Here is a 27,286-nt window from a genome sequence, read left to right as displayed (position 1 = left end):
AGACACGTCTTCTCTGGTGACAGTTAATAATTAATGATAAATAGCTCATGCGCAATTCATTTTTCATGTAAATCATTTGGCACACAAAGAACTGTTATTGACATAGATATCCACAAGCCACCTACTGTCTGATGACTAGTGTCTCTATTCAATCCGCATCGCGGAAGTTCAGCTTTACAGCGCGATTAAAATTTAAAGGCAATGTTCCCGCTTTAGCGGAGGCTGCATTCACCTAAATGCTGCATATGTCGGCTCAATCTGAAATGACCTTTACATTTCTATTGCAGATCTGTAAAGCGATTCAATAGAGCCCTAAAGCACACAGCACCCTGACAGCTTATGTTCAACATTGTTTTGTACCTTTACTTAACTAGGTAAGTCAGTTAAGAACAAATTCTTATTTACAATGATGGCCTATAGCGGCCAATGCTGGGCCAATTGTGCGCCTCCCTATGGGACTCCCAATCACGGCCGGATGTGATACAGCCTGGATTCGAACCAGGAACTGTAGTGACACACTGAATTGCAGTGCCTTAGACCGCTACACCACTTGCGAGCTCAATATGGAATATGATTAGATGTCTGTGCTTATATATCCTACTAGCGCTGTATGAGACAAGCTGATGTGATCATTTCATAATTTGTAATTACTGTCCATCAACCATGGCAGAGAATATAATATTTAGTTAATTAAATGATTCCAAGAATAATTGCTTTTTAATTTTACTGAACAGAACCATGTATTTCCTGCTGAGCAAGAAAAAAAAAAAAACAGAAATACTTTTCATATTAGCAGATTTAAAATGCACAAAGACAGGCTATGCTATTTGTTACTGTTAGATGTACAGATTTGGTTTCCAGTGAGCACAGCTAGTGTGAGTTCAGTCTATTTGGTGCCACCCTGAGGATTATTGCTTGATAACATTATCACTCATGCAACATGAATAATAAGGCAGTATTGTACAGAGCAAAACAGTGGCTGAACCATTATGTCAGAGGTCACTGGATATGTTCACAGGTCATCATTATTACAGATATGTTGAAACCAAATATAACCTGAAACTCAAACTAAACCCAGGAAATCATTTCAGAAGATGAAATGGTTAGCCTTTTTGTGGGGCTAAGAGTGTGTGATTGAATAACTGAAAATGCTTCGTCTTCATTGGTTTGTGGAGCTTGGCAGTCTCAGGCCAATGTGCTTCAGGCTGTTAGAAAATAATCAGTTCTGACTCCTGTGGAAGTATTTTCTCTCTACAGTGCTCAGGACTCTCAGCTAAACAGCATATGCTAAACACAGACAGCTGAAGAGACAGGAGCATATGACAGCATACAAACACACATAGCACTTACTTTGTTATCACAAGCACATCCATTGGTTTTTACAAATCCAACCATGCTAAACATCTGCATTGATTGGTTATAAAGGCAAAGACATTAAGTGACACAGCTGGCATTGTCAGTCAAATGAAAAAGAACCTGAAAATAGAGTGGGATAACAGTAATTGACATGTATTCAACATCAGTCTTGCTGCAAAATACCAACACTTTCATACTAGCATGGAATTCTGCAGTGCCCCACCATAAACAGATGATTATATTGTGCAATGTGTTGCTATGACAATGACTACTCAGACTTGCCAGCATCCAGAACCTTCTATTACAATAAAGGAGTCTCTGGCTTGCAACTGGAGATTGTACTATCTATGGAGAGTTTTAGTCTAGTGGGAGAAAATCCTGCACATTAAAACTTTAGATCAACACTAAAACAGAAACCATATCTTTATTCCCCAATGTTACAGGGTCCAAACAGCTCTCCAGCACGCCTGAGAAACTAAATGGAGCAATGAAAAAATAAAATCAGGGAATAGAAGTGATTTGCATAAAAATGCATAAAAAATAAGTGAACTTGCATTTTACAAAATCTCATGAGTTCATGATTTGGAACAATTCACTGTAAAGTGCTTACTGATTTGAGGAAAGAATGTCACTTCCCTTTGAATAATCATACTCATTACAATTACACAGAGAGGTACAGCAATAGCCCCTCAATGGGCAAGCAATTACCAACCAGAAGACATGGGTCACATTTTATTTATTAGATAACTGCTTCCTTAATTTCCTTGTTAATGGTAATAATGAGAATCCTGTACTGGTTGCCAGGACAATTCCAATTACACTTGCAATTCTCTAACATACAGTATCAAAACCTCAAGTCAAAGGTATTCCTCTAATCCTCTTATGGATTGGAATCCTTGAACAATAGGGATGGGGATGTGAGGAGAGGAGCTCTAGTATTCCGGAGGAGTGCGGCCGGGAGGTTGGGGTTGGCTAATCCCTCTGGAACTCCCTCCGGTCTCCTCCTCTTCTCCTTCTTCCCCCCTGGCATGGTGGGCTGGCCTGACAAAAGCAGGGATCTGTCCAGCTGATGCCTGCCTTCCTACAGGTCCTGAGAATCCACTGTTGTTCATTTAGCTCTCATTAGGAGGCATTTGTTTTTAAAATAAAATACAAAATAAAAAACCTGGGGGTAGATAAACTTTCCCCCTGAATCCACCTAAACCAAATATCCACCCACCCACCCCAATCATAACCATAAAAAAGGTAAAAACAAGGTCTACTGCAGAATGGCTTTACTCCTCACAGTCTGTCGGGGGCTGGAGCCCCTGGGAACTGAGGTGCGGTTGGTGGTCTTGCGGCTGTTCTGTCGTTTCTGAATAATCTTGGTGGCCGAAGGTTTCCGAGTGTCAGGCTGGCGCCTCCCCTGGGGGCCCCTCCGCTTGCCCCTCTTCCCCACCCGGCCCTTTCCGGCCCCCGCTGGTCACTTGCGCGAGTGCAGTGTGTCCTGGAACTTAGTGCTGGTGTAGCGGACATGGAAGCCTTTCTTGTTGATGGTGTCGTCAGAGTGGAACTTGATTACAATGGAGTCGCCGGCAGAGTAGATCTCCTCGGGAGGCTGGGGGAACAGAGGGAAAAAACACAGATTGAGTTAACGGCTGTCGGTTTCTGGCACTCTGACTGCATTTAAATTAAAACCAAATGATATCTCATAGATACAGACTGAGGGGACTGTAGCATAAGGGAGGGGGAGGGCTGTTGGAGTGAACAACTTATTCTCCAATAAAACCCATAATGAGCTTTCCACCTTACTTTACAGTCTCAGTTTGCAATTTAGTCCAACATGTCTAAAAAAGGACTTGGAGGAAGTGGTAATTTTGGTACTGTGAGCATTATGTGCCCTCCAGCTCCTGCTAGAACTGATTTACAGTACCAGGCATCAGTAAAGTAGCTAGAGAGATAGAGAGACAGGCGTATTATTAAGTATGTTAAATGAAATCAAGGTTGTTCCATGGCCTATGGAGGTAACGTTTCAACTCCCCAGTGGCCTCATTGCTCCAGCTACCCCACACCCGCTGTCGCCTCAGCACTGGCTGATTCATTCTCAGTTACAGCTCAGTGCTGGAGACCATGATAGCCTATCACAAGCCAGCCAGGGCCCGCTCTTATTGAGCTCAGCTGCTACTGAAGCAATATTGTCCAACCCAGAGGAACACATCAACTTTAACAAAGTGATTAAAGATGGAGAGCGGAGTGGAAATCTTCACAACCATGGGGCCATTCTTTAACGCTCAAACACAGACACACAGTATAAAAGGTTATTCGACTGCAGAGGTAATTTCACACTGCCTCTGAAAGTGTTGTTTTAACACAGCTGCAGTGGTTCAATAAAACTAGGCCTGAACGAGATAAATTATATTATGACAGTATATTGTTGGTGCTAGAAATTCTGTTGGGCAGAAAAAGCCTTTCAATAGATGAGGTTATCAGGGATTTTACCCCAGAGCCACAGTAGCGTCCCAGCCTTGGGGACTTGGTGTCAGCGCCATCAAAGAGCTCCATGTAGTCGTAGCCACAGTCAGCCTCCTCCTCAATCTCAAAGGTCTGGAAGATGAGCTCCACCCCATAGCCTTTCTCAGCAGAAATCACCCACTGGCAGTCAGATGCACCGGGGTAGTTATTGTCCCCAAATTGAGCATGGGAGTACAGGTCTTTGGTCTTGACCTCAGCCTTGAGACGACCTCCACACTCTGGAGATAAAAAACACCATAGACATCATTTAGAAGGAACTAACCAATGACAATTTATGAGAAACCACTGCAGTATTTATATTCACAAAGTGGGCTAGAGTCTAAGTTGTGATGGCAGTAATATACCTGCTGTGTGGGAGGCCTCGAAGCCCTTCTTCTGAACAGAGTTATCAGAGAAGAAGCGGATGAACATCTTGTTGGCGCTGGACATGATGGGAGGAGGCTTCTTGCTGCCACAGAAGCGACCCAGACTGGGGGCTTTGCTATCGCGCCCGTCATAGATCTCAATGTGGTCGTAGGCACACTCTAGATGGGCCTCCATGTCAATTTCATTGAAGGCCTAAGACAAAGCATGAGGGGAGAGAAATAAGGAAAGAAGGTCGCAGGTATACAGCCTGTTTTACAAAAGCTAGAAGAGCGGAGTATGAAATATAATGTTTCCCTATCAGGGTAATAACCTTAAGAAACCAATTGGAATAAAGAGCATAAACACATGCAATCACTTTTCATTGGCTAGGCTAAGTTAACCATATTCAAAAATCTGAGATATGTACAGTCTGCCATGGACTGTACATATACAAACGGTATGATTGTGACAGAAGGGGGAGAGATTTGTGGTTAGGGGATTGTTTCAATCAAGCAGAGGCTGTGGTGCTCAGTACAGTACAGTGCAAAGTCCTCAATGGTTTCCACAGTTCACCCAAACCCCCCTTCCCACAAACACATGCATACCCATACCTACACACACACATGCAATCCGTATGTTAAGACTGTAGAGAGAGTTGGAGGGGGACACATACGATTTTGATGCGATGGCCTGCGATGGTGGAGAGTGCCCAGGTGCATGCCTTCTTGCTGGGGTATTTATCTGGCCAATTGGGGCTTGTGATAGTGCCAGTCACACTGTTCACAACGTGATCACAGCCGGCTGGAAAAATACATCCACAAGATCAACATCGCTCCCCTGTAACATTACTGCTCCACACAGGCCAATGTTCAAACTCCACTCAGGAGCTGCACTGTGGTACTTGGCACAAGGGAGTGTGTACTTGCTCTCCTCCAATCATTGCAATAGGAAGGCATCCACTGGAGGCTGTTGAGGGGAGGACAGCTCATAATAATGTCTGGAACGGAGCCAATGGAATGGCATCAAACACATGGAAACCATGTGACTGATGCATTTGATACCATTCCACTTATTCCACTCCAACCATTATCTGTCTCCCCAATTAAGGTGCCACCAACCTCCTGTGAAGTCATCCCCCTAAAAATAACCTCCAGAGCTCCAACCCGCATAAAATACATAAACCCAGAATCAATGTGCCAGTGGGTCTCAGTTTCAGTGTGCAGGTGGCCGATCGGTACCTTCTTTGCAGTCGTGTTTGTTCTCGTGCAGCACAAAGCCACTGCGGCACTGACAGCTGTAGCTTCCGAAGGTGTTGACACACTCGTGTTGGCAGCCTCCATTCTCCTTTGAGCACTCGTCTTTGTCTGGGGACATAAAGGGACACTACCTTCGTGAACGTTTCTCCCACACTACCACCCTGCCATTAGCACTCAAACACACTTGTGGGGTCGAATTGATTAACCTTCACTCATACACACAGAAACAGACTCTCGGAGGGAAAGACACACACACACACAGTGCCAAAGGCTCACCTGAGAAGAACTGAGCTTTGAATCCCTTCTTGGAGACTGTGTTGTCTGACTTAAACTCAATGCGCATGTTGTTGTACTGAGAGGTGATGGTCTCGGGTTTCTCTGCTCCACAGAATTTCCCATGTAGCCTTGAGTCTGCTGAGAGCCCACTGCGCACCTCCACATAGTCATATTTACACACCTGGACAGAGAAGCATCAGGTCATTACAACATGAAACATTTGGGAATGCAATTACAATTTGTACACAAATACGATGCACAGGAATATATACTATTACAAAGTACAATATAAGGACAACATTCTGTACTCTATGACAGACAGGAGGACAGATCCATGATGACACCACTAAGGCCTATGGAGATAGAACAAACACAACCTGTGCACAGTCATAATAACCTCGGTGCTTACGTCATTGCCCTCCGTCTCAAAGACGTCAAAGAGCAGGGTGATGCGGTACTGTGTGGGCGCCACCAGCTGCCAGATACAGTTCTTGTTGGGGGGGTACTCTCTAGGCCAGCCTGGGCTGGTCATGGAGCCGTTCAGCTTGGTGATGAAACCTCCACATGCAGCTAAACACACAGACAGACACATAGACAGATGTCCATATGAGAGAAGACCAGGACAATGGTTAAGATGTGCCTAAACTTCATATGGTTAGAAGGATAAAATGGTGTATATAAAAAAGGTGTATCAATGACCATCTATCTATATTGGTGGGATTTTATCCCCCAAAAAGCTTAAAAGCACAATGTTTGTCATCCAAAAAGGTTAAGCTGGGTATTATTTAACCATTGAGAATAATTTTCTAACAGACAACCTGATATATTTTTACCAAAAGCTTAAACATGCAGAAATGAATGTCACCCAAAAGGGTTAAGTTGGATAATTTTTCAATGTTTGAAGAACATGTCATAGCACACCTCCTCTAGAGGCAGACAGTGGTCAGGTTTGGAAAACGAAAAGGTAAAACAATAAACCCCTGCATCAGCAGCACTTCTGTCTGTTTCTAATTTACAGATGATGGTTGAATTAGTCAGGATGTTTTCAACACTTGCTTTGGGCTCTGATTACCTGTGAAGTTGGGGTTGAATTTTGGTAGGGTGAGGGCAACAAATACAACCCCATTGGGTGGCAAAAAATCCAAATGACGAACTGTTGAGTACACAAATCTCTGGAGGTATTTTTTCTAGCTACTGTATGTGGGGCAACTGGTGTATTTGGGGGGCAGTGACTAAAGAACAGCACTGAACTGCATCACTGTGTGACCTGCAGTAGAGGGGGCATTATTGAGCAGGCTCTGGTCAGTATTCTGTACTCACCCTCACAGCTGCGCTTGTCGGCAGCCAGCTCATAGCCCGGGTCACAGGCACACTTGTAGCTGCCCAGTGTGTTGACACAGCGTTGCTCACAGCGACCATTGTCTGGCTTGGAGCACTCGTCCATCTCTACAACCACCACAACAACAACAGGTTAGCGCCCTTTACATGGCCTCACAACTCATTAGCCTACAAGTGCATCCCTCCAAAACTAAACCAAAGATAGACATTAAAAGGTCACAAATGATGAATGACGAAATTGTCTGTCCTGAATTATATATAATTTAACACAACCAATCATGACAGAATTATCAAATTACTCAAAATTCACCTTGTAATGATGCTGAGAGATTCATTACTATGAAACTTAGGCTGGTAATTTCTACAACAAGGGCATATGCCATCAGCAATGACTCCCTGGGTGTTTATTTATACAGTACAAAACCCTTGAGATCTGACCTTTGAAAAAGTTGGCAGCGAAGCCAGCCTTATTGACAGAGCCATCAGACACAAACTTCATCCAGAGCTGGTTGGAACTGGTCTTAATGTCATCTGGCTTGTCGTAACCACAAAAGCGTCCCACCAGTGGGCTGTTCTCGGAGTTCCCATCCCTCACCTCCAGGTAGTCATAGGCACAGCTGTCATGCCTCTCAATCTAAGAAAGGGATGGGTAAAAGGGACAAGGTTAGAACTTCCAAGTCATTTTCATTCCTCATACACAAAGGTTGCAGAGGACAATGATGTAGCGGTATGTAAAAATGTGATAATGGATAAGGGAGTGAAAGGAACAAGTAGAGGCCCGTATCTCTTACCTCAAAGGACTGGAAGGTCAGGCCGACGTGGAAGCCTTGAGACACACTGATCTTCCATATGCACACCTTGTTGGGCCGATAGTCGTCTGGGTAGTTAGGAGACTGGATCTGTCCGTTATCCTTCTTCACCTCTCCTCCACAGATGGCTGAATGGCAGAGAACATGCAGTGACGTCATAGCTATCTATCATCATCATCACATTTCTTTCAATGGGTTTTGTTTGATGGATTTCATAATGTGGATTAAATTAAATGGTTCCTATATTCAATACACCATGCTCTACAGCAGGGGGGGGGGGAGTAAAGTACGGCCCATGGGCCATAGCCGGCTCGTCGGGCACTTCAATTTACCCCTTTTTTCATGGTATACAATTGGTAGTTACACTCTTGTCGCATCGCTGCAACTTCCGTACGGACTCGGGAGAGGAGAAGGCCGAGAGCCGTGCGTCCTCCGAAACACAACCCAGCCAGGCCGCACTGATTCTTGACACAATGCTCGCTTAACCTGGAAGCCAGCCGCACCAATGTGTCGGAGGAAACACTGTACACCTGGCGACCTTGTCAGCGTACATGCGCCCGGATCACCACAGGAGTCACTAGAGCGCGATGGGACAGGGAAATCTCAGCCTGCCAAACCCTCTCCTAACCCGGACGACGCTGGGCCAATTAGACCCCACGGCCAGCTGTGACACAGCCTGGGATCGATACAGTACCTTAGACCCCTGCGCCACTCAGGAGGCCCCTGCAAATTGATTTTAACGAACAATTGGTCCCCCAAAAAATGCGTCCCTCCGTTGAATTTGAAAATCCCGATGTGGCCCTCGAGCCAAAAAGTTTGCCCAACCGTGCTTACAGTCTGGATACAATGTTACAATGAGCCATGCTGATGTGCTGGATACATCAGCATGGAGGCAGCCAGACTTGGGGATTTGACAGAATCACTGAGCTGCTTTCAGGCATGTTGTTCAATCTGTGACCCATGTGGCCAGTCAGTCAGCTGAGCTGTGTTGCTATGGGACTGCTGGGGATTGGGCTCTGGCCTTACCTTCATACACAGCGGAGAAGCCCTTCCCCACCCAGTTACTGCTGCTGCGGAACTCGATCCACAAACGGCTGTCAGTGGAGATGATTGGTTCAGGCAGCTTATCCCCACAGAAACGACCTGGAACACACACACCAGACCACCTTATTACACTCAGAACTACCTTTTGGTCCAGACACACTTGTGTTACATTTAAGTTTATTTTCAGCATCACTTTACCATAGTGTATGGGTCTAAGACATTCTTAAATCCTAACCTTTCAGAGGGGCTTTCCTGGAGTATCCATCTCTGATCTCAACATGGTCATACCAACACAGGTGACTCCTGTACAGATCCATGGAGGTGAAGTTCAGAATGATCTTAAAAACCAAGAGAGCATGATGGTTACTGACCAAATAGAGTCCAAACAGTTTCAACATGAGAAGAAAACAAAAATCCAGTGCAGACTTTAAAATTGAGATTTTCTAAGATTATATCATCCTAAGGAAAACTTAGTTATGAATATAACTACTGTTCCCTGAAGGAGGGAATGAGGTATAACATACTGTGGGGAGTCAACAACCAATCATATTCACCTGAAGAAAATTGAAATTACACCCAACGGGCCAATGAATGCCGAGCCCGCCCTCGGAAGCCCTACCTTCCTGGCAATAATACTCGCATTAATTTCCACAATTCAGTACTGCTCTTCAGTGATCCCAAACCCTCTGACGGCATGTGGCCAAAATATGTTATACTTCGTTCCCGCCTTCAGGGAACTGTAGTTATATTCATAACTGTACCTTCCCTTTCAGTCGGTCACTCTGTATAACATTCTATGGGGACATACAATCACGCCCCAAGCCAGCTCAGAGGGTACCAAACTAGCAGGCCCACATCTCCAAAAAGGGGTTACAGAAGCCACCTTTTTCCCTAATACTTACACGAGAAGCCTGAACTGTCAAAGCCCAATATAGGGAACCAGAACCTACTACAAATTGGCCATGCGCACTGACACGCTGCCACTGCAGCCCAAGTCCATAGACCCCATGGTTCCAATAATAATACTTACCTTGCCATCCTGAAATGCCAGTACTCGAGCAAGAAATCGCACGTGTGCTGCATAGTGTGCTGCCTCAGCAGCCTGAGGCTCAAACCCACAGCAAACCTGCAGTAATCTGGAAACTGTGTACTCGCCGCTGCCATGGCAGACCAAGGCTCAAATCCACAGGAAACTGTGGTAACCATGATAATGCCCTCTTTACGCACTGCCGCACAATAAGGCTCAAACCCATAGGGAACTGTGGTAACCCGGATAAATGTGCAACCTGCGCACTGCATAAGACCCACTCCCGGACCCAGACATAAGAACACTATGAGCCACACTGGGACAGTTACATCCATATGATAAAACCTCGAAAAGGTATGTGGGGAATGCCCATGAAGCCGCCACACCCCTAGTAGAGTTAGCACACACACACCGCTAGGCAACCCTTGTTCGTTACTGTCACATGCCAGGGAGATAGCCTCCACAGTCCAAAGACGTTGCTTAAAAGCACCCTATCCAGAGCTGGATTAGCAAAACAGACAAAAAGATGGTCACAAACATGGATATCCTTGGTCCTATCCATCCATACAAGTGAGTAAAGCGTGCACCGGATACAGGCCATGCAACCTCCATTGTTCACTGGAAACAAACTGAGGAGGTTAAAAAAGGAACAGCTCAAAAGCCAGGAACCTGTAAGACTTAGGCATAAACTAGGAAGTAAAAGCTGCATTAGGACATAACATCACTTTGAAGTCGCTAAGTGCAAACTCCAAACAGGAAGGGTGTACTGATAGCGCGTGGAGATTCCCAACGCGCTTGGCCGGTGGCAAGGCCATGAAAAGGGCAGTCTTGTAGAAAATTACCTTCAGGTCCACAGACTCCAATGGTTCAAAAGGAGGCTCAAACAGTGTGTCCAGGACCAACACCAGGTCCCAGGTCGGTGCCATAGGCTTAGACACTGGTCTGAGCCACAGCATGCCTTTCAGGAACCACACCACTAGAGGATGAGACCCCAGGGTAGGGCCATATAAATCTTCAATGTGGACAATGAAAGGCCCTGCTCAAAAAGCACTTGCAAGAACATCAAAATGTCCACCAAAGAGCTTTGAAAAGGAGAACTCCATCAACATGACATCAACCCTCAAACGCGCACCACTTATATATGTATATAACCCTCTCGTAGAGGGCGCATGTGCCGACTGTATAGTTTTAATCACGTTTGAGGGTAAACCCGTAGCTGTCAAATTCAACTTTTCAAGGGCCAAACCCACATCTTTGGTTGTTGGTGCCAAACTCTCTGTCCCGACGACATGGAACACTACACGGGTCCCCGCCCTACAAGCGGATGATCTCCGGGAACCAGGGTTATCTGGGCCAATGGGGAGCCACCATAATCAACAACAGACCCTGCTAACGGACCCTCTCCATGGTGGCCTGAATCAGGTCCACCGGAGGAAACGCATAGAGCAGGGTCTGAGGTCACTGATATGCCAAAGCATCCGTTCCCAACCGAGCGCCCAGATCCCTCATTGAGAAGAACAGACAACAATGTGCGTTTTCTCACATTGCGTAAAGATCTACCTCGGCCCTGCCGAACCGGTCCCATATCTGGACAACCACCGTGGGGTGCAGTCTCCCCTCCGTAGAGATAGGACCCTCCCCCCCTGGAAAGTAGATCCGCACCCACGTTGAGAGACCTGGGAAGATATGTCGTCCTGAGTGACAGGAAATGTGCACTGCTCCATACGAGCAGATAATGGGCCAGGTTTTGGAGAGAGAGAGACCACGTCCCCCACTGCCTGTTGATGTATACCATCGCTGTCCAGTTGTCGGACCTTACCAACACATGCTGGCCCTCCAACGTTGGAAAGAAACGCCTCAGCACTAGCAAAACAGTCAGTAGCTCTAGGTAATTGATATGCAGCGCCTTTGCGCTGTTGATCAAATCCTTATTTCCAAGTACCCCACACACAGCGCTCCCCATCCCAGTAAGTTATCAACCACCGGGACACTACCTGACAAATGAGAACCCCCTTCCACAGCAGTCGTGGGTCCCTCCAAGGAGTCAACGCCCTTAGGCACGACTGGGATACCTTGAGCAACCGAAGGCAGTGGTGAGATGCATCCAGATGCATAGCAATTACCCAGTGCTGAAATAGACACATCAACAGAAGTCCCAGAAGCACCACAGCTATCAGAGGGCATCAAACCCAATAACGAAAAGGCACAAGCGAAAAAAGTGCCCCAGCTGAAACCATGCCAGAAGAGCATATTGAGAACAGAGTCCAGACGAGACCCAGTAACTGAATGCGCTGAGCCAGAGTCAAACAACTTTTTTTGTGATTCACTATGAACCCCAGAGACTGAATATGGGAAACCAGCGTGGCAGTGTGGAGCTCCACCTGTTCGCTCGACTCCGCTACGACCAGCCAATACTCTGATCCCTGTCACCGCACAAGTGCCAAAGCCGCCACCACCACCATAGAAAAGGTGCAGGGCAAAAGGGAGAGCCCGAAAGGCAGGACCAGAAACTCGTAAGCCACACCCTTGAAATGAAACCTCAGAAACGTTCTATAGAGAATATGCATACACATAAAAAAAATATTAATCCTTCAGGATGTGAACCAATTGCTGGGACTCAGCGACTGCAATAGCTCGCAAAGCGTGAGCATTTTAAACTTCAAACCTTGAGGTTCTTATTTAAAACACGCAAGTCCAGGATGGGACGCAACGTTCCATCGCTCTTGGGAACTAACAAGCACTGGCTATACCAACCGCTCTGTACTTCTGACACAGAGACCACCCGAATAGCCTGCTTTTGAAGGAGAGAGTAAATCTCCTCTCTCAAGACAGGCGTTAGGACCTCGGGGACTATTGATGTAATGATGCAACGAAAAGGAGGAAGACGCATGGGCGAACTGCAGACCGTACCCTCTCATCATCGTCTTCATCACCCATGGTGAAACTGCACATGCCCACCACTGGATGGAGCATGCTGCCAATCTCCCATACATTATCTACTGAAGGGGCAAAGCACCAGCTTGAGGACTGGGATAATTAGGTTTTTCTACGATGCTTGTTCTCATATCCAACACTCTTGACAACTGTGTGTCTGAATGTGGGGAAGGAACTGTGTTTATTATGCCCACACCTGGACAATACCGTACTTTCGATACCCCTGAACACAGAGGAACCTTGGGTAGAAGCAATGTGCTTTAATGGTACCGAAGTTCTGATACCGAGCCTAAACCGGGTTTGGAGACTTCGGCAACTAGTAACTTGCCCCCATTGATCGACCCACTTTGGAGCACTGCTACCACCGTAAATGCTTGGGGAGGAGGGCCCCAAGAACACTTCCAGTCCCCCAGCCTCCAGCTAGTGTCGCGAGGTCTGCTTTTGCACCCATACCGCGGAAGAATCCACTTTCACCCCACTCTCCTTCGACCCAGCACATAGTCCGTGCCAAGACATCCACCGCTGCCCAGAAGCACAAAGACGGTCAAAAACAGACATCTAAGCCGCCCCTGGCCCAGGGAAACCCGCCTCTGGCCTGGACACTTTCCTTCACTCCTCAGGAACTGCCGAGCCTCGTGGGAAAAGGACTCGTAGAGCTGTGTCCTGATTTTGTTTCTCCTCGAAACAGGACTGTTTCATCCAAATACATCACCATCCACCAATATTTTACCCACAGCCAGGATAGTACAGCGGGACAGACGCAGCACAAAATCAGCAATAGCCACGATTTCGTCGAGAAGCTCTGAAACCGGCTTCCCGCCTCCATGGTCTTATTCAGTTCCTGCAGAAAATGTATATGATACAGTGCATTCGAGAAGTATGCAGATGCCTCCCCTTTTTCCACATTTTGTTCTCTTACAGCCTTATTATAAAATGGATAAACAAATAATAATAATAATCTCAATCTACATATAATACCCAATAATGACAAAGCAAAAACAGGTTAAGACATTTTAGCAAATGTCAATAAAAAATTTTTTTATTATTTGCATAAGTATTCAGACCCTCTGCTATTAGACTCGAAGTTGAGCTCAGGTGCATCCTGTTTCCATTTATCATCCTTGAGATGTTTCTACAACTTCATTGGAGTCCACCTGTGATAAAATTGTATTGATTGGACATGATTTGGAAACGCACACACCTGTCTATATAAGGTCCCACAGTTGACAGTGCATGTCAGAGCATAAACCAAGCTATGAGGATTAAGGAATTATCCGTAAAGGTCTGAAAAATAATTGTGTGGAGGCACAGATATGGGGAAGGATACCAAAAAAGTTCTGCTGCATTGAAGGTCGTCAAGAACACAGTGGCCTACATCATTCTTAAATGGAAGAAGTTTGGAACCGACCGGCCAAACTGAGCAATCGGAGGAGAAGGGCCTTGGTTAGAGAGGTGACCAAGAACCCAATGGTCACTCTGACAGAGCTCCAGAGTTCCTCTGTGGAGATGGGAGAACCTTTCAGAAAGACAACCATCTCTGGAGCAATCCACCAATCAGGCCTTTATGGTAGAGTGGTCAGACGGAAGCCGCCACTCAGTAAAAGGCACCTAAAGGACTCTCAGACCATGAGAAACAAGATTCTCTAGTCTGATGAAACCAAGATTGCACTCTTTACTCTTTGGCCTGAATGCCAAGCGTCATGTCTGGAGCAAACCTAACGCAAACATTACCGTGAACCATGGTGGTGGCAGCATCATGCGGTGGGGATGTTTTTCAGCAGCAGAGACTAGGAGATTAGTCAGGATCGAGGTAAAGATGAACAGAGCAAAGTACAGAGATCCTTGATGAAAACCTGCTCCAGAGCGCTCAGGACCTCAGACTGGGGCGAGGTTCACCTTCCAACAGGACAACGACCCTAAGCACACAAGCAAGACCACGCAGGAGTGGCTTCAGGACACATTTCTGAATGTCCTTGAGTGGCCCAGCAAGAGCCCGGACTTGAACCCGATCAAACATCTCTGGAGAGACTTGCAAATAGCTGTGCAGCGACACTCCCCATCCAACCTGACAGCGCTTGAGTGGATCTGCAGAAATGAATGGGAGAAACTCCCCAAATACAGGTGTGCCAAGCTTGTAGCGTCATACCCAAAAAGACTCAAGGCTCTAATCGCTGCCAAAGGTGCTTCAACAAAGTACTGAGTAAAGGGTCTGGATACTTACTTAAATGTGATATTTCAGTTATTTATTTTTAATACATTTGCAAAAATGTAATTATGGGGTATTGTGTGTAGATAGATCAGGGGAAAAAATTATTTAATACATTTTAGACAAAGGCCGTAACGTAACAAAATGGAAAAAGGCAAGCGGTCTGAATACTTCCCGAATGCATTGTACATCTGCAGCATTGTGACCATATTCAATGACTAGGCCGCCACACCCTTAGCCTGGTACACTTTGTCCAGCTAATCCGCTGAGAACTGGCACTGTTTATTTGGAAGCACCGTGCTAGGATTAGCCCCATTGTTAGCCCCACAGGCTAAGAACACTACATGACCAAAAGTATGTGGACACCTGCTTGTCGAACATCTCATTCCAAAATGATGGGCATTAATATGGAGTTGGTCCCCCCTTTGCTGCTATAACAGCCTCCACTCTTCTGGGAAAGCTTTCCACTAGATGCGGGGACTTGCTTCCATTCAGCCACAAGAGCATTAGTGAGGTCGGGCACTGATGTTGGGCGATTAGGCCTGGCTCGCAGTTGGCGTTCAAATTCATCCCAAAGGTGTTCGATGGGGTTCAGGTCAGGGCTCTGTGCAGGTTAGGGATCTACCTGCTTCCTGTTTCCGGTCACAACTTGCAGACTTGTTTAAGTGCTGCTGTGCGTTTTGTTGCCAATCTTACTTTGCTACCTGACTACTTCACTGTTTTTACTTTTTCATTACCGTATATTTTTTGTTTTTCCCTCACTCAACTTTTTTTCATTCAACTTTTTCACCCCGGAGGTTTTATCTGGAAATGGTTCGTCAGGACTTCAAACAGCCGAAACTAAGTAACATTAACATGATGCCTTCTAATTGCAGTCGTTGTACTCATAATATACAGGAGAACGATCGCCTTACGGCGAGGATAGCTGTGCTGCAAGCCCAGCTTCAGACGCAATCGTTAGGCAAGGGCAATTTCAGTGTAGGAAAGGATGAAACGGCGTCTGTGCCACCAGTAAGTACAGATAGTATAAATCCCCTCGCACAGTCCCCGCAGCCGGACAACTTTCTCATGGCTTCTGGAGGGAAACGCTGTAGGAATGCTCAACCGGTGTCACTTATTCAGCCGACAGAAACTTTCAACCGGTTTTCCCCATTTAGCGAGTCGGAGTCAGAGGCCGAGACTTCTCTGGTCTCTGCTCCTCCCATTATGGGGTCTGAGACGCCGAAGCCTCTCACCATTAGCTCTGACAAATTGAAAACCCTAGTCATTGGCGACTCCATTACCCGCAGTATTAGACTTAAAACGAATCACCCAGCAATCATACACTGTTTACCAGGGGGCAGGGCTACGTTAAGGCTAATCTAAAGACGGTGCTGGCTAAAGCTAAAACTGGCGAGTGTAGAGAGTATAGAGATATTGTTATCCACGTCGGCACCAACGATGTTAGGATGAAACAGTCAGAGGTCACCAAGCGCAACATAGCTTCAGCGTGTAAATCAGCTAGAAAGATGTGTCGGCATCGATTAATTGTCTATGGCCCCCTCCCAGTTAGGGGGAGTGATGAGCTCTACAGCAGAGTCTCACAACTCAATCGCTGGTTGAAAACTGTTTTCTGCCCCTCCCAAAAGATAGAATTTGTAGATAATTGGCCCTCTTTCTGGGACTCACCCACAAACAGGGCCAAGCCTGGCCTGTTGAGGAGTGACGGACTCCATCCTAGCTGGAGGGGTGCTCTCATCTTATCTACGAACATAGACAGGGCTCTAACTCCTCTAGCTCCACAATGAGATAGGGTGCAGACCAGGCAGCAGGCTGTTAGCCAGCCTGCCAGCTTAGTGGAGTCTGCCACTAGCACAGTCAGTGTAGTCAGCTCAGCTATCCCCATTGAGACCGTGTCTGTGCCTCGACCTAGGTTGGGCAAAATTAAAGATGGCGGTGTTCGCCTTAGCAATCTCACTAGTATAAAGACCTCCTCCATCCCTGCCATTATTGAAAGGGATTGTGATACCTCACATCTCAAAATAGGACTACTTAATGTTAGATCCCTCACTTCAAAGGCAGTTATAGTCAATGAACTAATCACTGATCATAATCTTGATGTGATTGGCCTGACTGAAACATGGCTTAAGCCTGATGAATTTACTGTGTTAAATGAGGCCTCACCCCCTGGTTACACTAGTGACCATATCCCCCGCGCATCCCGCAAAGGCGGAGGTGTTGCTAACATTTACGATAGCAAATTTCAATTTACAAAAAAAAACAAAACAACAACGACGTTTTCGTCTTTTGAGCTTCTAGTCATGAAATCTATGCAGCCTACTCAATCACTTTTTATAGCTACTGTTTACAGGCCTCCTGGGCCATATGCAGCGTTCCTCACTGAGTTCCCTGAATTCCTATCCGACCTTGTGGTCATCGCAGATAATATTCTAATTTTTGCTGACTTTAATATTCACATGGAAAAGTCCACAGACCCACTCCAAAAGGCCTTCGGAGCCATCATCGACTCAGTGGGTTTGTCCAACATGTCTCTGGACCTACTCACTGCCACAGTCATACTCTGGACTTAGTTTTGTCCCATGGAATAAATGTTGTGGATCTTAATGTTTTTCCTCATAATCCTGGACTATCAGACCACCATTTTATTACGTTTCCAATCGTAACAAATAATCTGCTCAGACCCCAACCAAGAAGCAATAAAAGTCGTGCTATAAATTCTCAGACAACCCAAAGATTCCTTGATGCCCTTCCAGACTCCCTCTGCCTGCCCAAGGACGTCAGAGGACAAAAATCAGTTAACCACCTAACCGAGGAACTCAATTTAACCTTGCGCAATACCCTAGATGCAGTTGCACCCCTAAAAACTAAAACATTTGTCATAAGAAACTAGCTCCCTGGTATACAGAAAATGCACGAGCTCTGAAGCAAGCTTTCAGAAAATTGGAACGGAAATGGCGCCACACCAAACTGGAAGTCTTCCGACCAGCTTGGAAAGACAGTACCGTGCAGTATCGAAGAGCCCTCACTGCTGCTCGATCATCCTATTTTTCCAACTTAATTGAGGAAAATAAGAACAATCTGAAATTTCTTTTTGATACTGTCGCAAAGCTAACTAAAAAGCAGCATTCCCCAAGAGAGGATGGCTCTCACTTCAGCAGTAATGAATTCATTAACTTCTTTGAGGTAAAGATCATGATCATTAGAAAGCAAATTACGGACTCCGCTTTAAATCTGCGTATTCCTCCAAAGCTCCATTGTCCTGAGTCTGCACAACCCTGCCAGGACCTAGGATCAAGGGAGACACTAAAGTGTATTAGTACTATATCTCTTGACACAATGATGAAAATAATTGGCCTCTAAACCTTCAAGCTGCATACTGGACCCTATTCCAACTAAACTACTGAAAGAGCTGCTTTCTGTGCTTGGCCCTCCTATGTTGAACATAATAAATGGCTCTCTATCCACCAGATGTGTACCAAACTCACTAAAAGTGGCAGTAATAAAGCCTCTCTTGAAAAAGCCAAATCTTGACCCAGAAATTATAAAAAACTTTGGCCTATATAGAATCTTCCATTCCTCTCAAAAAAAATTGAAAAAGCTGTTGCTTTCCTGAAGACAAACAATGTACACGAAACACTTCAGTCTGGTTTTAGACCCCATCATAGCACTGAGACTGCACTTGTGAAGGTGGTAAATGACCTTTTAATGACGTCAGACCGAGGCTCTGCATCTGTCCTCGTGCTCCTAGATCTTAGTGCTGCTTTTGATACCATCGATCACCACATTCTTTTGGAGAGATTGGAAACCCAAATTGGTCTACATGGACAAGTTCTGGCCTGGTTTAGATCTTATCTGTTGGAAAGATATCAGTTTGTCTCTGTGAATGGTTTGTCCCCTGACAAATCAACTGTAAATTTCGGTGTTCCTCAAGGTTCCGTTTTAGGACCACTATTGTTTTCACTATATATTTTACCTCTTGGGGATGTCATTCGAAAACATAATGTTAAATTTCACTGCTATGCGGATGACACACAGCTGTACATTTCAATGAAACATGGTGAAGCCCCAAAATTGCCCTCGCTAGAAGCCTGTGTCTCAGACATAAGGAAGTGGATGGCTGCAAACTTTTTACTTTTAAACTCGGACAAAACAGAGATGCTTGTTCTAGGTCCCAAGAAACAAAGAGATCTTCTGTTGAATCTGACAATTAATCTGGATGGTTGTACAGTTGTCTCAAATAAAACTGTGAAGGACCTCGGCGTTACTCTGGACCCTGATCTCTCTTTTGAAGAACATATCAAGACTGTTTCAAAGACAGTTTTTTTCCATCTACGTAACATTGCAAAAATCAGAAACTTTCTATCCAAAAATGACGCAGAAAAATGTATCCATGCCTTTGTTACTTCTAGGTTGGACTACTGCAATTCTCTACTTTCCGGCTACCCAGATAAAGCACTAAATAAACTTCAGTTAGTGCTAAATACGGCTGCTAGAATCCTGACTAGAACCAAAAAATGTGATCATATTACTCCAGTGCTAGCCTCCCTACACTGGCTTCCTGTTAAGGCTAGGGCTGATTTCAAGGTTTTACTGCTAACCTACAAAAGCATTACATGGGCTTGCTCCTACCTATCTTTCCGATTTGGTCCTGCCGTACATACCTACACGTACGCTACGGTCACAAGATGCGGGCCTCCTAATTGTTCCTAGAATTTCTAAGCAAACAGCTGGAGGCAGGGCTTTCTCCTATAGAGCTAAATTTTTATGGAATAGTCTGCCTACCCATGTGAGAGACGCAGACTCAGTCTCAACCTTTAAGTCTTTACTGAAGACATATCTCTTCAGTAGGTCCTATGATTAAGTGTAGTCTGGCCCAGGGGTGTGAAGGTGAACGGAAAGGCTGGAGCAACGAACCGCCCTTGCCGTCTCTGCCTGGCCGGTTCCTCTCTTTCCACTGGGATTCTCTGCCTCTACCCCTATTACAGGGGCTGAGTCACTGGCTTACTGGTGTTCTTCCATGCCGTCCCTGGGAAGGGTGCGTCACTTGAGTGGGTTGAGTCACTGATGTGGTCTTCCTGTCTGGGTTGGCGCCCCCCCCTTGGGTTGTGCCGTGACGGAGATCTTTGTGGGCTATACTCGGCCTTGTCCCGGGATGGTATGTTGGTGGTTGGAGATATCCCTCCAGTGGTGTGGGGGCTGTGCTTTGGCAAAGTGGGTGGGGTTATATCCTACCTATTTGGCAATTTTTACGCACTACCACTTTACGGCCGAGCCGTTCTTGCTCCTAGACATTTCCACTTCACAGTAACAGCACTTACAGTTGACTGGGGAAGCTCTAGCAGGGCAGAAATTTGACGAACTGACTTGTTGGAACAGTGGCAACCTATGACGGTGCCCACATTGAAAGTCACTGAGCTCTTCAGTAAGGCCATTCTACTGCAAATGCTTGTCTATAGAGATTGCATGGCTATGTGCTTGATTTTATATACCTGTCAGCAATGGGTGTGGCTGAAATGGCCGAATCCACTAATTTGAAGGGTTTCCACATACACTATATATACAAAAGTAACTCGCCAGCTTTCCATCCATCAGCACTGTGCAAACAAGCCCAGCTTTCTCCATATCCTCTACATTCATGATCCAGCCTGGCTGAATGAGGGGAATCCCAGGTTGCCTTTAGCTCATCGGTGAAATCTTTAAATAGGGGTAAGCAACGCTTCACTGCTGCAGGGACAGGAGGTAAATACCTTCCCCCAAACTTGGAGCAACTCTGCTGTGGGGGAGAACATGGCCAATCCACCCACAGGTGATCTACCACCCTATGACACAGCTCCATCAAAAGGCACATATACCACCAATGGTTCACTCTCCCACACAGAATCCAAAGCCGTGGCTTTAGGCTGCCCCGGACTGATGACATCCAATTCACACTCTGAAAACCCTCAAGAGCCAACAAGGGATTGTATATCATCCGGACTCTGAACACTGCCAGAGAAACCAGAATGAGCCTCACTCGGCTGGGTTGACAACTCTGACCACCACTGCTGCTCTTTTCTGGCCTCAGACAACCCCATTCCTGGGGTCGCTTCACCGGAAGACCCTTCGCCAGCAGCGCCAATCTCTCTCACAAAGTCAGCCCAACGCCCAATGGAAGTTGAACCAAGCCGGAGAAAATGTCACACAAACTGGCCTGAGCCAAAGCGTGTTTCCACCCCAGGCAACAGGACAGCACTCATGAATATCTTTAATTTTCATTATGAAACCACATGCCCTAGGGCACGGTCAGTGGTTCAAACTCAACTGATTAGAACTTACTCTTACCACTGGCCATCTTATTCAAGGAAGCATTAGCTACACAAGCAGAGCAGAAAGTAGTGGGGTTTTAGCAAACGCAAAAACCAATGCCAAGACCCAAAACTCGCAACATCTACAGGGACGAGTACTGTATCCCCACTAACAGACACATAAGTCGGAGCCGAATCTCGTAGTCTTCGTTTGCTTGAAAAGTTAGTAAATTGCGTGACACGTTCCCCCGGTATTCCACGAACCCCGGTATTATAGCCAGGAAGGCGGGGCTTCCAATAGTGGGCTTGGCATCTATCTATTGGCCCGTTGGGCATGATTTCAGTTTTCAGTGAATATGATTGGTCGTTGACTCACCATGGTATGTTATACAGAGTGACCAACAAAGGGAACAGAGTTATCACTAAGTCACAATAAACAAAGCACTTCAAGTTTCTATCTCAGTCAGTTTTCCATGGCCTCCCACCTTTTCCCCTGGCGTGACCGATATTCTCCAGATGCAGTGCATGTAGGCTGAGTATCCATTGGGGAAGCCAGGAGAGGAGAAGTTCCCACTGCTTTCCTGCAGACTGTCTCCACATCCTATCGACAGACAGACAGACAGACAGACAGACAGACAGACAGACAGACAGACAGACAGACAGACAGACAGACAGACAGACAGACAGACAGACAGACAGAGAGACAGAGAGACAGAGAGACAGAGAGACAGAGAGACAGAGAGAGAGAGATTAACATGAGGACCACGTCAACCAGTGGAGAATCTAGCAATTCGTTTTTCTCTGATAAGGGCTAAAATACTGATTTGAGAAACAGAAATGAAGTAGCCAAGTCCCACTAAAGGCAGACTGTAGAAGATAGCAGTTTGATGCTACAACTATAATTCTGAATCTTAAGAGGGCAACTCTTTCATTTTCAAAATAGCATCTGATGATGGTGATGATTATCAACCTCTTCCAGTTGATGAGAAGCAATAGAAGACCGTATGAGACACATTCTATGTGCATCGTCTCAAAATAAATCTGGCCTACTGTAAATAACCAAATCCTCTAGGAGACCTAATAAATTATGAACATGCTGGTAGTTCAATCCTCCCCCTGGCCAACTGGCTAAACCCACTGTGCTACAGGGGATAATTTCAACCAGCATGCATGCACAGTGCTCTAGGGGAACTTCTTACTGAGTTTTCTTACTCAGCGGGAGTAAGAAAAACATCTCCCACAACTGGTTACGTTCATTGGCTCCCTCCCTCCAGGCCATAAAGCGTCAAATAACGCTTGGCAGAGGTCTGCTGATGCTAAAGCATTAACAATCACTCTGAGGGGATGACAAATGCTCCCAGGAATGCTGTGTGAATAAGGATCCACTGCGCTGCGCTCGTTCAATCTGTTTTCCATGAAAACTGAGAGAGAGACTCATTCCTAGCTGCATCCCCTGTACGCCACATCATCCACTATCCCCTGTTCCACTGAGAGAGAGTTTATCACTGTGAAGGACACATAACACACCCACTCAAAACAGCCCCACCTCTCTAAACCATCTATGGTGAAGAAAGATGATTCCCCCCACTAAAACCACATTCAGTGGTCCAGTTCTGGCCAGCAGTATACTGTTTATTCACTGAGCTTTAATGTGGTTCTGACAAACCCAGTTTTCCCTGTCTGACCCACAATTAACGCTCTGACATCACTTTTATTTTATGAATGACTATTTTAAACTTGTTGGTTTATGCTATAAATTGACCTTACGCCTGTAGTCGTTGTCCCTTCAGCCTTAAAAACCTTATTAAACCTCTAAGTCTTTCTAGACCAACAAAACTACTGGTAAAGTGTCAGGGCAGGATGTTTTCCTTTAGAACACATATGTTCAGTTTACATTGAAAATATCTTGATCTCTGGACCCTAAGAATAGAGTATGTTGATTCCCAGCCATCATTCTAGTCATTGTTCTCTTGAGACCAGCCTTTCTTTTGAGTCTATCTGGGAAAGAGTGATGACACTTCCTGTCCTAGGGCACTGTTTACACTCCTTCCCCTAGCCAGGGAGTCACGGCAACTGTAGCCAGGGAACCACGTCACATCAATGGTAGATGCTCAACTATTTCCACACGTAAACTACATCTAGAAAAACAAGGAGCGTTTTCGAATATTCACTCTGTGATATTGAGAGACACGAAATAGTAGAATAACAATTCTCACTCTGAGGTAAGCAAAAGCAACAAAAGCACTACATAATGTCCATTGTGCATTATTATGTCAACTTCATAGACCTATTGTTTAATATCTACCTTATGCAATGTACAAACTACAGTGGCAAGAAAATGTATGTGAACACTTTGGAAGGATCTGAATTTCTGCATAAATTGGTCATAGAGGAAGATCAGATCACATTTTAAGTCACAACAATAGACAAACAGTCTGTTTAAACTAATAACACACAAACAATTATACGTTTTCATGTCTTTATTGAACACACCGTGTAAACGTTCACAGTGCAGGGTGGGAAAAGTATGTGAACCCTTGGATTTAATAACAGGTTAACCCTCCTTTGGCAGCAATAACCTCAACCAAATGTTTTCTGTAGTTTGGGATCAGACTTGCACAACGGTCAGGAAGAATTTTGGACCATTCCTCTTTCCACAAAACTGTTTCAGTTCAGCAGTATTCTTGGGATGTCTGGTGTGAACCACTCTTGAGGTCATGCCATAGCATCTCAAATTGGGTTGAGGTCAGGACTCTGACTGGGCCACTCCAGAAGGCATATTTTTTTCTGTTGAAGCCATTCTGTTGTTGATTTACTTCTGTGTTTTGGGTCGTTGTCCTGTTGCATCACCCAACTTCTGTTGAGCTTCAATTGGCAGACAGATAGCCTAACATTCTCCTCCAAAATGTCTTGATAAACTTGGGAATTCGTTTTTCCGTCGATGAGAGCAAGCTGTCCATTTCCTGAGGCAGCAAAGCAGCCCCAAACAGTGATGCTCCCTCCACCATACTTTACACTTTTGCAAACTTCAGATGTGCAGCAATGTTTTTTTTGGACAGCAGTGGCTTCTTCTGTGGTGTCCTCCCATGAACACCATTCTTGTTTAGTGCTTTATGTATGGTAGACTTGTCAACAGAGATGTTAACATGCTCCTTATATTTCTGTTAGTCTTTAGCTCACACTCTAGGATTCTTCTTTACCACATTGAGCATTCTGCGCTGTGCTCTTACAGTCATCTGTCCTTTACAACCACTCCTAGGGAGAGTAGCAACATTGCTGAACTTTCTCCATTTATAGACAATTTGTCTTACCATGGACTGATGAACATCAAGGCTTTTAGATATACTTTTGTAACCATATCCAGCTTTATGCAAGATAACAATTCTTAATCTTAGGTCTTCTGAGATCTCTTTTGTTCGAGGCATGTTTCATATCAGGCAATGCTTCTTGTGAATAGCAAGACAGTTCTGACCAACATTTCCAATCTCGTCTCATTGATTGGACTCCAGGTTAGCTGACTCCAATTAGCTTTAGGAGAAGTCATTAGCCTAGGGCTTCACATACTTTTTCCAACCTACACTGTGAATGTTTAAATTATGTATTCAATACAATAATTTGTGTATTATTAGTTTAAGCAGACTGTCTATTGTTGTGACTTAGATGAAGATCAGATAAAATTTGATGACCAATTTATGCAGAAATTCAGGTATTCAGGTAACACATACTTTTTCTTGCCACTGTATACACCAAAATGTGTTTGAATATTGTTTGCAATAATTGTACTGTTCTTACTGGAACACTTGTAGAGTTTGCGTGCCTGTGTGATATCCCCTTTGCTTAGCCTTGTCCTCTGGCCAATTGGCGGTCTCACTGCATTGACATCATAGCGTGGCAGGATGGTGTCCAAGAAGATTCCTCTGCATTTCAGGAGAAGAGACCGCTGTTAGATCAAAACACTGCATAACCGAGAAGGCACTTGCACATACACACTGGTACACACTTTCTCAGAAAAGACACCATTCAGAGGGCAGTGGTGAACCCTAAAGATCCATCAGCCAGCGGCTGAACTTCTGACACTAACACTGACAGTAGGCATTATTCAGTGATATACTGAGGATGCTGACATTTATGGCAGCATCAGGCCACAACTTTACCTGTGTGAGTCTGGCAGCCTGCAGCCAATAGGGCCTGAGCTAAGGAGTGCGATATACTGTATGGGGAGCATACAGTATATAAAACACAGTTGTTGTTTTTTATTGATATGGTGCCAAAACACCACAAAACATGCACTGGAACATTATGCCAGTTAAGAGAGTGGACTGAGTGTGATCCCAAGCCGTGCTGCCCAACAATGTGGTCTCAGGGCAATTTGTATTATTCTGTACATAAATCTGTGACACTCCTTTTAGTATGATATGATACGTTAGGTTCCATTATAAATGGAATAACATACAATAACATACGTACTAGAGGATGTGTAGTATCATACGTCTTACTCGGTGGTATAATATCATACAAATTGGATGATGTACCTTCTCATACATCTTGGTTGACGTATAATATTGCACATCTTTATCGGAGACCAGGTTGCTTGTTGCGCCGTAACAACAAAGGAGAATTATGGGGAGAATTTACTTGGCGGTTAGGAGAACTAAAACAACAAAGGTTAGGCGAATTTATGTAGAAGGTTAGGTGAATTGGGTTAAGTTTAGAATATGGGTTAGGGGAAGGTTAGCTAAAACGCTACAGTGGGACCCGACGCAACTCGAGCATTCAAGCTTTGGATTGCTAGACTGTCACAGATAACGCTCACCCATCCTCACCGACCAACCTCCCTACTTTCCTTTCTGTCTAAAGTAACTAGACCATTAGTAGGTATCATACATCTTGGTGGTGCTCAGAAACACGTCAAGTATATTTTGTATGGCTCTGAGGCAAGGCGGTGCCCATTCAATTTTTCTCATCAGTGAACTCAGCACAGAGAAGTGGAGCCACACCCATCAGCGGACCCTTGACCCTTATCAACACGGTCAAAAACAATGACCTAACTTCAAATATTATTATATAAAAAAACAACCAATTGACTGTTACTGGTCAGTGGTCCCCTCCAAGGCTGTAGGAATGTCCTCCTCAGAGAGAGGAGGTAGTTCAAACAGGTCTGGGGGTCAAAACTGACCTCCCACTGACCTCGTCATGTGTGCTGTGCAGATGGAAGAAAAACACTATCCAATTCCAATACTAAAAACCAAACGCCCTCCTCTGACAACTCTATGGGAAAATCTAAAACTTGATTGGTTTGTTGTATGGACAACAGCAACATTTAGCATAAGGATTAAAAGTCCAAAAGAACAAGAACAATTAGAAAGATGTACAAAAATCGCATCATGGTGGCTTGCCTTTGGCTTGAAAAGGAGTCCAGAACAGTTGATGCTGAAAAACCAGACCTTTTCACACCACTTTCTCACTTGACACTTTGCTAGTTTATCATCTCCTTTTCTCTCTCTGCAATGGTGAGCAAAGCCTGGTTCCTGGCTGTTCCCATGGTGACGTACCCATCAACGCCAGGCCTGTGCAAACAGAGCAGCCTGAGCTAACAGTTTAAGCACTGTCTGTCTGTCTGCCTGCCTGCCTCCAGGAGCCCGTAAGCTGGCTGTCGGTGAACAACGCCACTCCAGCCAGTGTCAGAGCAGACAAAGGGCACACTGGCAGCTCTTTATTTGAGTTGGCTCTGCTTTATGCACCAGGCCTGAAAAATGTCCCCAGCGCAGAGGGGCGGATAAAGCCCAGGGTTGGGTAACATGCCCCAGACAAAAAGCATGGGGAGCTGCCTTACTTGTCCCCAGGAGACACTTCAAAACATGAGGGCTCCCCATGAAATCTTGCCAACAACAATCTCGGCA

General features: G+C 45.3%; 1 protein-coding gene across 2 annotated transcripts in view; it reads right to left on the bottom strand.

The window, feature by feature from the left end:
* Positions 1–698: 698 nt before the first annotated feature.
* The window catches only part of LOC115164536 (bone morphogenetic protein 1), a 66,256-nt gene continuing 39,668 nt past the window's right edge, over positions 699–27,286 (bottom strand). Inside the window, exons 7-20 of one of the 2 annotated variants that reach the window (XM_029717128.1) lie at positions 25,179–25,303; positions 21,872–21,987; positions 9,171–9,273; positions 8,918–9,034; positions 7,874–8,019; positions 7,521–7,716; positions 7,065–7,190; positions 6,154–6,314; positions 5,745–5,925; positions 5,451–5,576; positions 4,886–5,013; positions 4,212–4,425; positions 3,835–4,085; positions 699–2,953 (exon numbers count right to left, since the gene is read on the bottom strand). In XM_029717128.1, the coding sequence (XP_029572988.1) occupies positions 2,819–2,953; positions 3,835–4,085; positions 4,212–4,425; positions 4,886–5,013; positions 5,451–5,576; positions 5,745–5,925; positions 6,154–6,314; positions 7,065–7,190; positions 7,521–7,716; positions 7,874–8,019; positions 8,918–9,034; positions 9,171–9,273; positions 21,872–21,987; positions 25,179–25,303 (2,125 nt within the window). In that variant the 3' untranslated portion in view covers positions 699–2,818. Of the gene's footprint in view, positions 2,954–3,834; positions 4,086–4,211; positions 4,426–4,827; positions 5,014–5,450; positions 5,577–5,744; positions 5,926–6,153; positions 6,315–7,064; positions 7,191–7,520; positions 7,717–7,873; positions 8,020–8,917; positions 9,035–9,170; positions 9,274–21,871; positions 21,988–25,178; positions 25,304–27,286 lie in introns of those variants that run through there. The other variant, XM_029717129.1, reaches the window with a different exon arrangement.

Source organism: Salmo trutta, chromosome 27, assembly GCF_901001165.1.
Source record: "Salmo trutta chromosome 27, fSalTru1.1, whole genome shotgun sequence".
NCBI lineage: Eukaryota > Metazoa > Chordata > Actinopteri > Salmoniformes > Salmonidae > Salmo > Salmo trutta.
Note: the sequence above shows the minus strand (reverse complement) of the source record. Positions and strands in the feature narration are given on the sequence as shown.